Source organism: Ambystoma mexicanum, chromosome 9 (genome assembly GCF_040938575.1).
Source record: "Ambystoma mexicanum isolate Mex_15411 chromosome 9, UKY_AmexF1_1, whole genome shotgun sequence".
In the NCBI taxonomy this organism is placed as follows: domain Eukaryota; kingdom Metazoa; phylum Chordata; class Amphibia; order Caudata; family Ambystomatidae; genus Ambystoma; species Ambystoma mexicanum.
This window is the reverse complement of record NC_090931.1, coordinates 1,300,529,020-1,300,544,991: the sequence shown is the minus strand read 5'-3', so window position 1 is coordinate 1,300,544,991 and position 15,972 is coordinate 1,300,529,020. Positions and strand designations below refer to the sequence as shown.

Sequence of the window (15,972 nt, the reverse complement as noted above, 5' to 3'; positions counted from 1 at the left end):
TCATAAACATTCTGATCTATTATTCAACATTGGGCAGGCAGTTCTACGCCCCCTTATGACCAGTGGGCTCATGGTTTCCAAGTTAACAATCTTAAGAGTCAAATTTGGACAATTCTTTCAAATGATCAATCCCTCTGCCACAGGTTTCATGGTGTAGACTTCACTGGCCAACACACATTTCAGGAAGTGTCACAGTTACGACTCTTATGAAGAAGTCCTACCAATGGTAAGCAGTCCTTTCTTAGTTTTGTTAGTACACGTGTTCATACTTCTTTCTTGTAGTCTACGACTTCCTCTTCCAAAGTATTGAAGTTCAGTGCACTTGGAACTATTGACTTGACATTGAAGAGATAAATTGCACAAGAGTTTAAGTGACACTTCAATGTAATCAAAATTGTTTGCTTACTGTTATGAAATGCTGTCCAGTTTATTATATATTTTTAGCCCTCCACAAATGCTATGGAGATCTAATCTTCTCATTGATGCTTATGACCTTATGATTAATTGGTATTTCTACATTGTTTATTTTTTTAAAATACATATTGCAAGCTAGCTACTTTTGGTTTTGTGTTTAACCTCACGTGACACTTATTTCTGAAAAAACATTGAGTGGCACATTCCACCACGTTGTAACTGTGAGTAAGCTGGCAATATTTACAGTCCGCAGGGTAATTGTACCATCCATTTTGTTTCTGCCATTCCATTTGCTCCCTTTTTGTTTTAAAAAATAGTTTCATGTCTAACTGACTGACTATAATATGAAACATTTTTATAATTCCCTCGCCTGCTCCTTTAGTCCGCTGCCATGTCTCATGATCCTAAAACACTGGATTTAAGGGAGCTTATGTGCAAGGGGTGTGAATATTCCCTACCCACCCTGATGGCTTGCAACCCTTTGTTTTATCTATCCTTGGAGTTCACAGTGCATTCAAATTCATTGGAATGTATGCATCCAAAACTGTAACTGCCATCCTAACAAACTGCACTGTAAACATCAAAAAAACATGTCACTTGTTTTTCCGATGTGTTAAGTTTGTCAGTAATGTCTGTCCCTGTGCCACAAATGGGCAAAATATATTCTCTCTAAAAAGCAAATTTGGTTAAAAGGGGGTATTTTACCTTTTGTATCTTGTCTCCGTGGATTATTAAAACTAAAAGTGGATGAATGCTTCTTTTCAGAATTAAATCTACTGGCTGGTGCCCTGTTGCCCACAGCCTTCTTGCATAAGGACCATATCTTAACTCTGGTGTTTTTCTCTGTACCAGATTTTTAAACCATTTAAAGAATATTTGTTTGCAACAAGATTGGATCAGAGCATGTACTTGTGCCTGCTATACATGTATCTGTGTGTTGGCATTCACCCCTTATATATGTCTTCTGCCTTGACTTGTATGTGTCCCCGCCATTGTTCGTGTCTACATACTCTGCTGCTAACAATGTAAACTAACAGTCAACCCAGTTGTAACTAAATGTTTGGTGAACAGCAAGGTACTTCCTGATTCACTTGTGATGTGAGTGAGTGTTACATACAAGAGTCTTGAGACGAAAGTCAAACCTCAACCCGGGAGCATCAAAAAATATGCAGTACCCAGACATTGAAGACGTGCCTATTTCTTATTAACCAGGCACGGCCAGTCTCTGCTTTGAACGGACCTGACCTGGCACTTGTGCTTGGCATTCTCCGTTTGTCAAACTTTTATAATGCAAATTATTGAAACATAAACAGCACAGTGCATTGGAACAGAGACAATTTGACTTTTTCTCTTGCTACACTGGGTTGCTGACTTTTGTGTCGTAATGTTTTAACAGTACAATGGTGCAAGTTACAAGAAGGATGCCTTAAAAAAGAAAATGTTAGCTATGTTTTTAGTCCCTTTAGCACAAACACCACCACATTTTCTTAGATTTTCTCAATTGTTTTTAGTTGTATGAATTACTTGTACACTGTCCATTCTCTATTCTATGTTGTGGATGATGGCCTCTCCCCATCCATCCTATGAGCCGCCCTTTGATTGGTTGCATTTTTTGGTAACGCAGGAAGTCATGTTCCTGGCATACACTGCGTATGAGAAAGCGAGCGGAGAAAGAGAACGCTGGCAAATGCGAAGCAAATGGGAACTGTAAATCCAAGGCCATTCTCAGCAGCAAAGTCTCTGTTAAAGTGAGTAAGGCAGCGATGAAGCTTGTTGCCCTTCCCCTTCTGTGTCCATCCTTATAGATTCTGCCCTCATCCGTTACTCCCAAGAATTTTTCTTTCATAATTTTTATTTTTGAATTTTGCATGCAGATTTGTTTTATTGTGATCTTTTTCTGCTTGCCACCCAAATTCTATGAAATGTTTTCTTTGCAAACATTTTCAAGGAAACGCATTTGAGAAACCGACTGTGCCGTTACAGGAAAGAGCTTTAGAAGTGTGCATTTTAGCACTTAGTAGTAAACTCATTTGTAGTTAAAATATCAGTGCAATAGTTTCAGCTGAGGTCGTATGACGCTGTGAATAACATTTGTCCTCCTCCTTCAGGAACTGTCTGTGATAGACCTTGAATATGGCTTATGTACCTTGATATGGTTTAATAAACATGATCCTTGTGCGATCCAAAGAGGTGATACATTGTTCTTAACATAGCTGCCCCTGCTAGCCGAGGTCCTCCTACTGACTTCTTCTGGTCTTGTGGCTAACAGTGTTGCCTTTCAACCGTGCGACCCGTGTTCGAGTCCCAGTTGCGTAGCTACACACTTGAAGTGTGTAAAGAAAATGGTTACTTTTTTAAAATTCCTTTAAAACACAGGAGCACGGCGTCCGCCCTCTCAATAAAGTGGGTGGATGGTGTCCACCTGCGTGGTCCATCGACTTGAGCCCTGAATGTGCGTCACACAACACGGGGCCTTTGATCATTCCCTCTGCGTACTAAAGAACGGGCACAACTTCAGCTCTATTCTGCCATAAGTGAAACAAGGGGTTTGTTGATCAATCTATTGCACACCATTCTTTAGAGTTTATAACCATGGCTGATCTACATTTTCATAATTCCCTAAGCACACAAAAAACGAATTGTAATGAGCATATGCCTGCCCTACTTTAATCAGTTATCTACTCATCCAGTTGTGTGAATGTACCTACCTCTGTGTCTCGGGAACAAGGACAATGTTCAGGACAACCCTTGCGCCTTCCCTCTGCATGGTTAACACATTTTCTCTAATTCGTACAACTTTTCGTTTCTACAAAATGTGATTTTCCACATCTTTATTACAGTTATTATTAGCAAGAGTTAGTGACGCTTGGTCAAAGAGTGCCAAAGCTATAGAAGCGGGTGATTGTTATTTTTGTACAATTTCTCATAGAAAAATGCCCCTGCAACAGTAAATCTGCCAACTGTGCCAACATGCCTCGATAAAATTGAACATAACTGTGCCTGCTGAGCACGGTCATGCCCACTGCTCAGGGTGTGGTGAATATACCAACAAGGCTAATTAATCATGGCCAGTGGCGTGGTATTTCGCCATGCCCCAGGCACAGTGGCGCTACTTTCCAACTACTACTGTACCCACTTTAACCACCGACAAATTTCACTTTCCTTGCACAAACCGCAATAGACTTACCAGCAATATTCAGAGTGGGTTGCATAAATTGTTAGGAATGCCATTCTGTCCATGGAGGTCAAAGTTGAGTGAGAATGTTTATTTTTGGGAAGCCTTGTGTTTCCCATCCACCCTTAAACATCACCATTCTTCTTTAAAATAGTCCATAGTGGGTTGTATATTTAATTTGGAGACTTTCATGCGGTTGTGTGGCCATTAGCCTCCCAAAATTAACATTCACTTTGGTCCAATGTCACTATAACTGTGATGGCAATGGCAGATGAAAAAAACTGTGCATGGCCTGATCCCTACTTGCTGCCTCGCCCCCGGGTTAGCGATCACTGCAGACACATTTCGCCACTTTATTTTCTTGAAAAGGACATATTCTACCCACTGGGTTTGTTGTTGGCCTCCCTTGAGTCAGGACATGACTGTGGACGTGTCGTGTTATGTCAATTTCAAAGGTTTTTAAGTCTGACTTGAACCAGTAGCTTTCTTGGAATTGGATTTGAACTTGGGTTCGTGGATGCAACAGATAGTCTGCCCCCTTTCATGTCAATGCACATTTTGTTATAATTTCCACCAAGCAAAGCACCCAAAAGGGCTTATATGAGCCTTCCTAAGCAAGTTTGGTGATATGATATGATCGTTTATTTATATAGCGCCTATACACAATGTGTTTCAAAGCGCTTCAAGGCAAGGGAGGGAATAAGGGAAAATACATCCACATTCTTACAGGCCATGAACAGTAAGGATGTGAAATTAACTATCGTACTCGGCCTGACGACATTTCAGATAGTGCAAGGGCTAAGACATAGATAAGGAAGGGTGGGGGAGAGTGGGAAGGAAATGGAATCAGACAGGTGACTACCATACTAGGCCTGACGACATTTCTGGTAGAGCCGGAAAAAAACAAAAGGTGAGGGAGAGGGGTGCAGAAAGGGAGGGGAGGAACAAAACAAGCGACTATCATACTAGGCCTGACGACATTTCAGATACTGCTGGAGGGGTAATGGGGAGGAAAAAAACAGTAATGGGAGGATGGAGGAAACAGACGAGGGTGCTATCATATTAGGTCCAGGGACAATTCTGGTAGGGTAAGTGCATAGAAGAAAGTAAGGGTAGAAGATGGGAAAAGGGAGAAGGGAAAGGAGGAGAGAAAAGAGAGTAAGCAGTCAAAAAGAGTGGAGAAGCAAGAGTGGAGAGCGAATACAATTGCAGAAGTCGGTAGTAACACATAATGTTACAAGATGAAGATGGGAACAGCATGATTCAGGGCCACCATGAGTACAAGATGCAAAGGAAGTCCAGCATGAGAGTTGAGAAAGTAGCTCCTCCCACATTTTTCCCGCTCTTTCTGAGCTTGCTTGGTGAAGATTTTGACAGTATAGAGAGATGGTGCAAATCATTCCACTGAATTTTACTGTAGGTGAGAGAAAAAATTCCCTATGGGAGTTGGAAGGGGAAATGCAACTTTTTAGATCCCTTTCTATAACTTTGGACACTTGGTCAGAACTTCACAAAACCTTCAAAAAATAATTCAGTCTCAGATGTGCATTAGTGTTTTAAAAATTGCTCTAAATACAAGGACTCCACCATGCCCATTTCTGGCGCTGAATCACCAATACGTGCACACATGTGCATATGTATTTGTGTGTGTATGTGTGGCACAACCCTTGAAGTGTTTTTGTTCTGGGAATGTGTCAAATCCTCGTACTATATTTTATATTGCCATCCGCGAGAACGTAACTTCCTTAACATGATTTTTTGGTTACTATGTATACATATATTATTTAACAAACCGTTTGCCTACAATTATTGCTCACTAGCCCTGCAAATTACGAATTTAAATCAGTGGGAAGTCTACGGTATTTTTGCAATGTCATTAAAAGAAGGTAACCAATAAGACATGGCCATTCATGCGATCCCGGTGACATTTATAAAAGTATGCCTCGGCGATCTGAAGTGTTTCCTTGTGTAACCACTAGAGAACCCCAGTAAATGCTTCATGGATACAAATAGTGTTAGTTGTCCCGGCATTAGGCACATGAAGTTGACTTGTTTAATCATTGTGAATGTGAAGGGTAAATTGTCGAGCTCTAGCTGGTCTTCACCTATTTTCACAATTGGACATCTGTGACCACGGAGGCATTTGAAGGCGTGTGCTTTTATTTATCCTTAGGTAGTCATCAGAATAGTTACTAAGCTATCCGAGCAGATTTCAGGCAACTTGTGACTAAAAGCAAGGAAACCTTGTTTCCTAGGCGTGATTGTCCATCATTGTGTAACCGCCGCCAAACCCCCACCCTCTTTTGGAGTTACTAGCTGGAGTATGGAACATGAGCTGTTCTGTAAGTGTTAGCACTGATTTTCTATACTCTATACTCAACCTAGTATGTTCTTGGGACTTTTCACCATAATGAACAACTTCCACTCACTTCTGCTATTACGCAAATAATGATGAAGCTGGTAACCGTTATCGGCAAAAGATTTTCCGTGAATCTGAATACAGAGCTTCGGTCACCGGCACTGCAGTTGCGGGCTGCTTCCACTTCCTGACTTTTCTTCCTTCTACTACTACTTAGACACTTTTAGGACCCACACCCCCCTGCAGCATGAGTGTTTCCAATCCAGCCTTGAACACGGGGAGTCCCCTTCACTCTGCACACAGGCCTAGGGTTGCAGCACGATGTTGGCTCTGCATTTACAACTACTCGGCGCACCGGGGAAGACCTTCAATCGCGCCACGTCTCTCTGTGCAACCACAGCCCAGCAGGGTTTGTGAACACAGAACCAACTCAGAACCTGCAGATAAAATCCGCTCTTCTCTCGTCCCGGCGTCCCTTAAGTGATCACACTTCCTCATGAACTGGCAGCCTCGTGCTCTTCTCCTTCTGCTACTACTGCCAGCCTTCCAGCTCCTGCCCCAACACATTCATTGTGCTCCTTCCTGCTTCAGCCTTTTATGCCTCTCAGGTGGGGCAATTAAGTTCAGGTACAGGCCCTTGGTGTTAAATGCCTGACCTTCGCAAAGGCTATTCAACCTGCTTGCCTGTCCTACACCTCCACATGCCTCCTAAGCCCTCTTCTTCGTCTAAGTCCCTGAGGTATTATGGGACTTGTAGTTCACTTTAGTGTATTTAGGTCTTTCCACTTCTTTTCGTTGGCAAAAAGCCATAAAACAGGAGGGTTTGCAGGGAAAGTTAAAAAGGGGTTGTTCCCCGTCCTCCTGGTCCGATTTCCCCCCACCCCATGTGATCCTCCCGCAATGCACCACCCCCAGGTTCGGGATCGGAGAGCGCCTGCCTTTCCCTGGCCACATGAGGAGGGTGCCAGACCAGGTTCCTGTGGGGGGAATCTTATCATATTCTCCACAACAGATTAGTATAAGCACTACAGGTCCACAGAGATGCAATCCTAACTTCAGAAATCCATTCCAAATATTGTATGGGGCCTTATGCCCAAAGGTTCATCAAAGTTCCATACAGTTTTGTGAAGCTAGACAAAATAAAGATAGAGTCTCTGGGGTCCAATGAACAGTTCCAGGTGTTAGGGGACAAGTTAATCTAACTAACAAACGTGTCCTTAACGTTTGGAGTGCTTGTGTGAACAAGCATTGGCAAAGCCAAAGAAATACAAAAGTTACCAAAACATTTAAAAGGGAGTTAAGGATTCAGGTAAGTATCACTACATCTCACCCCTCGTACTCTGATTCGTCATGGGACTTGGCAGCTCTGCTGAAGAGGGTCTGAGGCCTCCTTTGCTGCGTTCGAGCAGTTTCGAGCAGTTCTCTGGTCGGCGACTAATGCTGGTGCACGGTCTTCCAGTCCAAAAATGCAAAATAGTTCGATGCAGGACCCTTCTCAGAATAGGACTGGATGCAGATAAGCAGTTTCAAACAGCCACCAATGCACGGAGAGGAGACACAGAGGAATTCACTTGCCTCCTATCTCGGGTCCCCTTGATGATAGGACCACGAGATTTCGCAGAGGTAAGTCTTGTTGCACAAGCTGAAGATTTCCCAATTTCCAGGCCTCAACTCGGAACGGCGACATCTGCAGCATGGTAGCCCAAACTCAGAGCTGGTCAGCCACAGGGCAACCTAGGGGCACTTCCAAAGGCTCTTCTTCGTAGGACTCTGAGCTGACGTTGAGAATGGATGTTCCCTCCACTCCGAGGGTCGCAGCTCCTTCACAGGACTGCTGAAGATCACGTACAAGGCAGAACTCTTCCAGGACAGCAGCAGAAGTTGGTCGCTAAGCCTCCTTCCAATGGATGTCCGGTCTCCTCGCGGTTCTTGCAGCTGGACAGGAGTTTTGACTCCTTTGGTTTCTTCCAGGATCTCTTCAGAGTGGGTGGAGAGGTCCTCTTCCCATCCCAAGCCATTTAAGAGCTGAAACACCCACTAGCCAATGGCAGATCTTGCCCCCAACACGCATCCCAGCAGTGGTCCAATTAGGACCACTGGCAGCAAAACTCATGCATACCACTCGGACACAATGGCACCAGTTTGTGGATTAGGACCATGCAGTCCCCACCCACATCCTGGCAGCAAACACACCCGGTCACTGGAAGTCCATATAAGGATTTTCGTGGCCTCGCAGGCCAGGAAGAAAGGTAAAACACAAGATGCCCAAAAGACAAGCGAAAAACCTTGTAGTATGGCCATGTTTGACCACTAGCCACAGTTAGTAGGTAAACGCGGTAAGGCTAAAATTAAATGCCCCAAGTAATTATGAAAAGTAACTGCTGCCAGGAGCTTGTCTATTTAACACACGGAGAGTAACTATAACTAAAAATCCTCTGAGTGTTAGTCTAGGGCAAAACAAAAAGTGTACCCCAAAGTTACCACAAGTGATAAGTAAAGTAGTAACAAAGTAACAAGACTACCGGAAACAATGTTTCCCAGTACTGACATCCTGAAGGACATGTCAGTTTCCCAATGACGGATGAGCAAATGCCAGTGAGTGTAGTGAAGCTGGAGGCTTCACTGCACTGCCAAAAGGATAGAGCAGAATAAAAAATAAAAGCAAAACGTTTGGGGTCCATAGAAATGGAAGGAAAGGTGCTGTAAAAAGAAATCTTACCTAACAGTAAGCTTGCATTCGAAGGGATTGGTTCCTCTGACGTATTCCACATAGATGACAGGTAATCACCACAGCTGTGCTGCTTCAGAAAATGTTCAGTGTCTGCGTCCTGCGTCTATGACGTCGATATGCTGTTCTGTAGGGCCTCCGTCGAGCCGACATCACCGGATGTTATAAGTAGGACGCACGATGCCCCTAGCCTCAGTTCCGGTTTTTCCGCGAACGTGTTCGCTTCGGAGATCTTGGCGCGCCTCTGTTCTTCTGAGTTATCTTCTATCGGTTCTTCAACCTTGTTCATTTGTGAAGATATCATGTCTTCATCTTCTTCTACCCAACGGCTGGGTTTCAAGAAGTGTCGGGACTGCGGTTCCAAGATGTCACTTACGGACATGCACGACGCCGGTCTATGGTACCTCGGTGAGGACCATGCCACTGATGATTGTGACGATTGCCAGTCGTTAACATCGAAGGCCTTGCAGGAGCGGAAGAAGAAGCTTTCTGTCGGTAGGGTCTCCAAGCCCCGAAAGTCGAAATCCGCGGGGCTTTCGACCGACGAGACTCCGCGTCATCGTCGTAAGTCGAGGGGGGGTCTCGGTCCCGGAGTGGTTCCTGCCATTCCTATGCCTCTTCGAGGCACTCGTGGAAGCGCTGTCACCGGTCGCCTTCCTCGTCCAAGGACGCCGCCCCTCGGCGGGTTGCTTGTCCCAAAAAACACTCTTCTCCTGCGGAATGGGATGCATTTCGTACGGAGATGATGGCGATTTTGTCAGTCGCAGGGCTCCGTTCCGTCCACGCCCTCGGAAGAAGCTGGCAGGGAACGTGCTAGGGCCACCGCTCGCACGCCTTTGGGCTCGGGTGGTCGGCACGATCATCGGGCGCCTTCGAGGTCCCGATCGGACAAGGTGGATCGCTCTAGCCATGCCCGCTCCAGGTGCCGGTCCTCGACGCCCTTGAGACCGTCGAGGGACTCTCTCTGGGCTCCTCCTCCGAGGAAGTCATCGGCGCTGAGGCCGTCGAAGGACACGCTCGGGGCTCCGCCCTCGAGCCTGTGTCGAAGCCATCGCCGCCACGCTCGACATCGATGTCCTTGACGCCTTTCGAGGATGCTTTATCGGAGGTACCCTGTGCATCGGTGGAAACCCTGGGGAAGGCCCTGAAGAAGTCGGTGAGACCCATCTTTAAGCCTTTTTCTGTGCCCTCCTCCAGGGATTTATTCCAGCCTCTGGATTATATTTCTGAGGTGGAGGAAGGGTCTGAGGAAGGTTTGGTTCTGGATGAGGTTCCTGACGAAATATTGTCTGGTCATAGCCAGATTGAAGACCTGCGTCAGTCTTTGCATGACGCCAGTGGTCTTGATACCTCCCCGGAGGTTGGGTTTGGCAGGCCTGAGCCTGGCACGCATGCTGACTCTTCGTACAGGCGGCTGATGTCGAGGGTTACGGAGTACTTGGGGTGGTCTGCGCCACCTGTAGATTTTCTGCAGGATGACCTGACAGATATCTTGGACCAAGGTCCACCAACTGACCCGGTACTGCCTTTCCATATGGCAATGCAATGAAGGGTGGCAGCGGCTTGGACTTCTCTGGAGAGTCCCCCGGCAGTGGGTTTAGCTTAGTTTATTTTATTCATAATGCGCACCAGACCCAGGTGCATCAGGGCACAGAAGATAAGGATATGTTCAGCTTAGTTACAGGGTACATGGGTGCATGAAATGCAAGAAGAGATATACAATAGAACATCAGTATATACAGTGTAAATTACATGATCAAGTAGCATAGAATTAAAGTGAGCGCAATACATCAGCAAAGGAGTCCAAGTGGACTAGCACATAGTAAGCGAATCAGTAAGCAGAAGGGTAGGTGTCAAGAAGGTGTTAGTCAGAGTGATTATTTATCATTTTCTTTTAGCCAGTTGGTCAGATTCTGTCTGAATTTAGAGAAGGGTTGGGGTTCTCTAATACCAGGAGGTAGGGAGTTCCACAATTGTGCAGCCTTAACTGGAAAACTGTGTCCGATAGTAGAGAGTCTGAATCTTTTCGACGGTTGGGTGAGGAAAGTCTTTTCTTCAGGGGTATGGCTTTGAAGGCAGCCAACTCTGTGTATGCCTTAGCACGTTTCACTCACACTCTGTGGAATTGTTTTTTATTGGCGGCTGAACATATTCCCGAAGGGGAGGAACGGGATGGCTTTCTTGCCCTGGTACAGGATGGCAAGGATGCCATGTGTGAATCCGTTCAGTCGGGTCTGGACGTGGCAGAATGTGTCAGCCGGTCCATGGTGGCGAGCCCCGTGATGCGCATATTTGCGTGGTTGCGGAAGTCAGGGTTTGCTCTGGATGTACAAGCCTGGCGTCTCAACATGCCCTTTGATGGTGACCATCTTTTTGGCAGCAAGGCTGACGAGAGCCTTGAAAGGTTGCAGGCCTCCAAAGCTGCAGCAAAGTCGTTGAGCGCTGCAGTTCGCAAACCTCCGCCTTTTCGTCCTAGGGGTCAGCAATGGAGGGGAGGTTCCTTTCGATGCTACTCTACCTTTGGTAGATCGAGGGGAGCTGCAAGTCAAAGGGGCCAACGTAGGAGTACAAGAGGTGGAAAACAAGGTACTCTAGGTGCCAAGGCCGTTCGGGCAGTTGCCTCTTTGCCCTCAGGCACTGCCGCAGCCGCTTCAGCTCAGTCATGAGGCCATATCCCATGGTTCGCCGGTTGGGGGAAGGCTGGCGCAGCATCTTGTAGAATGGCTTGCCATTACTTCAGATGTGGGGGTTCTGGAGATCATAGCCCACGGCTACTGTCTTCCTTTCCGGCAGAGGCCTCATGACAATCCACCAGGGAATCTCTCTTTGAAGAGTCCAGATCCGCTCCTTGCGCAGGAAATGAAATCCCTGCTGGAGAAATGCGCCATAGAACTGGTGCCTGTAGCGGAGAGGGACAAGGGATGGTATTCCCCTTATTTTTTGATTTCGAAATGTGCCGATTCATCCCTTGCACAAGAAGTACCTGAGGTTCGCAGTTGGCGACTTGCACTTTCAGTTTCGGGTCCTGCCGTTCGGATTGACCTCCGCCCCGAGGGTTTTCACCAAGCTCAAGGTGGTGGTGGCAGCGTATCTCAGGAAAGGGGGGGATTCACGTCTACCGCTACCTGGACGATTGGTTGATCAGGGCACGTTCTCCCGAGCAAGTCCTGGATCATCTGTCAGTCACCTGCCACTCCTTTCACAGGCTGGGCTTCTCCCTCAACTTGAAGTCCCACTTGATGCCAACCCAGCATCTCCAGTACATCAGAGCAGTGCTCGACACATCCCTGGGGCAGTGTTTCCCTCCCCAGGTGAGGGCTCATCACATTCTGCAGATGGTGCACAAGTTTCAACATGCCCAGAGTCTCCCGGCGTTCGAGTTCTTGAGGTTGCAGTGGGCTCTCAAAATGCAGTGGTCGCAGTCCTCCGGCAGGATGTCGGATCCCGTTCAGGTGCCGCTCTCGGTCGGCCAGGATCTTCTGTGGTGGGCAGTCGAAGGCAATCTGATGAAGGGGGCTCCATTTTGGCTACCCTGGCCGGAGGTGACAATCGTGACGGACGCATCCCTCACGGGATGGGGAGCTCATGCCAACGAGTTGACAGTCAGCGGCCGTTGGTCTCCGTCGGACCCCGACTCCATATGAATCTGTTGGAGCTGAGGGCCATCAGGCTAGCTCTGAAGGCTTTTCTGCCGACTGTGCAAGAGAAGAATGTCCTGATTCTGACGGACAACACAGTGGCCATGCACTACCTCAACAAAAGGGGGGGGCCGGGGTCACTTCCTCTGTACAGAGAGGCGATGCAGCTCTGGTTCTGGGCCACCCAGCAGGAAATTTCGATCTCTGCAGTTCATCTGGCCGAGGACGAAAACGAGGCAGCGGATGCTCTGTGCAGGCAGAGCACGGTCTCTCACGAGTGGGAGCTGGCTCAGGAGATTCTCCTGGAGATCTTCGCCCTTTGGGGGACCCCTCAAGTGGATCTCTTGGCCACCAGTGTCAACCGGAAGTGCAAAAGATTCTGCTCGCGGGAATTTCCTCCAAGAGGAGCCTTAGGGGACGCGTTCGTAGTGGAGTGGTCCTTCCCCTTGCTGTACGCGTTTCCTCCAGTCCCTGTCATTCTGCAAGTGCTGAGGAGGTTACGGAGGTTCGGTTCCCGAATGATCCTCATTGCTCCGGCATGGGCCCTGAGAACGTGGTACCCGGACCTTCTCGACATGTCTATCTGCCCTTCACACCGTCTTCCCTATCGAGACGATCTGCTCTCACGGGAGAGGGGGGTCAGGTTCTCCATTCAGAGGTCAAGTCCCTCAACCTTCATGCTTGGCTTCTGAAAGGTTGAGGTATAAGGATTGGGCTCTCCCTGAAGACGTGATGGAGAAGTTGCTTTCGGCCAGAAGGCCTGCAACAAAGTCCCTGTACTGTTGCCATCGGAGAAAGTTCTGCGACTGGTGCAGGGTTAAGAATGTGGATCCATTTTCATGTGCCATTCCTATGGTTCTGGCTTTTTTGCTTTCGTTAGCCCACAAGGGCCTGCAAGTGGGTACCATTAAAGGTTACCTGGCGGCCCTGTCCATATTTAAGCGCTCGTCTGAGGAGTGTTCTTATTTTAAGATTCCTTTGATTTCTCAGTTTCTGAAAGGGCTCACTAATGTGTTCCCACCGTCACCATTCCAGGTGCCCGGTTGGGATTTGAACCTAGTTCTAAAATTCCTAATGGGAGCTCCATTTGAGGTTTTACATTCTTGTCCTTTGAGACTGTTGACTTTAGTTGTGGTCACTCCTGTTCGCAGAGTGAGTGAATTGCAGGCCCTTTCCGTTAAGCCACCCTTCACGTTGTTCCATAAGGACAGGGTTGTTCTTTGGGTTTGTCCTTCTTTTCTTCCGAAAGTGGTGTTGGAATTTCATTTAAGCCAGAAAGTTATTCTTCCGGCGTTCTATCCTCCTCCGCATCCTGGTAAGGAAGAGGAGAGGCTCCATAGGTTGGATTCTAGGAGAGCTTTAAGTTTCTACATCTCTCGCATGTCCCGGGTCAGAGTGGACAATGAGCTCTTTATAGGATACGCTGGAAGGCGTTTGGGGCAAGATGTTACTAAGCAGACTTTGTCTAGATGGATTGTCTTGACAATTTCTGAATGTTACTGCTTGGCGGGTAATGACCCTCCGGTAGGCTTACGGGCCCATTCTACCAGGGGTGTAGCTGCCTCTACTGTTCTGCAGAGGGGTGTTCCCATTTGTAACATTTGTGAAGCAGCCACATGGGCCTCTGTCCATACTTTTGTAAAACATTATTCCCTGGATTCTATCCATGGGCAAGATTTGGCCTTTGGCAAGGCGGTCCCTCATTCGGCAATTTAATTGGGCATTCTAAATTCCTACATTCTTAATTCTTTTCCCACCTCCATACGTTGGTACTGCTTTGGGAGTCTGTCATAGATTTGGAATACTTCGGAGGAACCAATCCCTTCGAAGAACAAGTTACTTTCTTACCTGGTAACGTTCTTCCGATGGGATGTTCCGACGACGTATTCCAGATCGTTCCCTCCCAGCCTGCCCCGCTACAGAATTTCTTATACGATTGCAGCTTACATTTCCTGAAGGCTTTCTGTGGTTATTCTGTCAGAAGATTGGTGCCACACGTTCTGGGAAGAAACTACAACTGAGTCTAGGGGCGTTGTGCGTCCTACTTATAACATACAGTGTCGTCAGCTCGACGGAGGCCCTCGAGGACAGCGTATCGATGTCATTGGCGCAGGACGCAGACGCCGAATATTTTCCGAAGCAGCACAGCTGTGGTGATTACCTGTCATAGATGTGGAATACGTCGTCGGACATCCCATCGAAAGAACGTTACCAGGTAAGAAAGTAACTTGTTCTTTTGTAGAATAGAAATGAGGGACTTGAGCTCAAGTGTTCTGCTGGACTTCTTGTTACCCAACTCCAAATGGGTACCAGTAATAGCTAGGCCGACTGGAAGGTGCCCGTGTTCGAGAAAAAGGGAGTGGCTATTTGAACCCAAAGGATTGTTTCCAAGAGAGGGTAGAAGAGTGGGGTAATGTGAGAAAAGTCCTATTTTGTTACGAGAAAGAGATATGAAGTAGGCTGAATTACAGTGGTGGGTTAAGTAAGCGGCCCACAAAAAGCCTGTGACTGTGGGGGACTGTCAGGCTGAGAGGTCCTGTGTCCGCGGAAGCTGCTGAACCCCCGACAATCCCCCTGAGATGTAATTCCCAGAACTAGATTTCAATTCAGCTCTGTAAACTACACCCCAAAGGGAAAGGGGGAAGTGGATAACAAAACAACACCAGGCAGACTGCGTCAAGGCTAACCAGAGCTGAACCTGCACAGGATATAAGAATAGCAGATACAATTCCTTAATTTACTTACTTAACCTATGAATGGGAAGACATTAATCCTTAACTAATAATGAAAAAATCATACCTGGCTCTTCTCTTGAAATTTCTTAGAGAAGCTGATAAAGAAGCTGAAAATCTCTCTTACTTGAGACACTTGAAATTCACAGCAACTTCTTACTTTAGGCAAATCTGGAAATCTTAGTTCATTGTCTTTTTTCCAAAATGCCCTGGATGTCCAGTTAGATTGTTCTTAAAAATATTCTTTCTTTTTCTTTCAAACTTTTCAAACTATTTATAATTATATTGAGTTTTTGAATCCTTGAAGAAAAAACACGTGTTAAACGCACACGCAGGTTATCTCCATTCAGATGAACGATGAACTTCACTTAGAAATCTTCCTGGTTGAAGAACACGCGCAAAGAGTTCACTTACGAACGAATACACGCGATCAAAAGAATCCACACGCGCAAAAATCCACTCGCGCAATAATGTTCTCGCGCGGAACACGCGAAATAAAAACACCCGCGCTCTTGAGTTCAAACGCGTCGAATTGATTCTCACGCGAAGGAACACTTGCGCTGGAAAACACACGCGCTCTTTATTCCACACGCGACATATTGATTCTCACGCGAAGGAACACTCGCGCTGGGAAACACATGCGCTCTTTAGTCCACACGCGACGTATAGATTCTCGCGCTAAGGAGCACCCGCGCTATGAAACACACGTGCACTTAAAATCGCACGCGACAAACAGATTCTCGCGCTCGGAACACCCGCGCTAGAAATCACACGCGCTCTTTAGTTCACACGCGACGTATAGCTTCTCGCGCTAAGGAGCACCCGCGCTCTGAAACACACGCGCATTTAAAATCGCACGCGACAAACAGATTCTCGCGCTAAGGAACACCGCGCTGGAAAACACACGCGCACTCCGGGAGTTCAAA

The 15,972-nt window shown here is 46.9% G+C and overlaps 1 protein-coding gene across 6 annotated transcripts in view; it reads left to right on the top strand.

Moving 5' to 3' along the window:
• Positions 1-15,972, top strand: part of KALRN (kalirin RhoGEF kinase) — a 1,827,638-nt gene that overhangs the window by 1,681,372 nt on the left and 130,294 nt on the right. For all 6 annotated transcript variants that reach the window (XM_069616662.1, XM_069616664.1, XM_069616661.1 and 3 more), the window contains one exon: positions 2,039-2,162. In XM_069616662.1, coding sequence (XP_069472763.1) covers positions 2,039-2,162 — 124 coding nt within the window. The remainder of the gene's footprint in view (positions 1-2,038; positions 2,163-15,972) is intronic.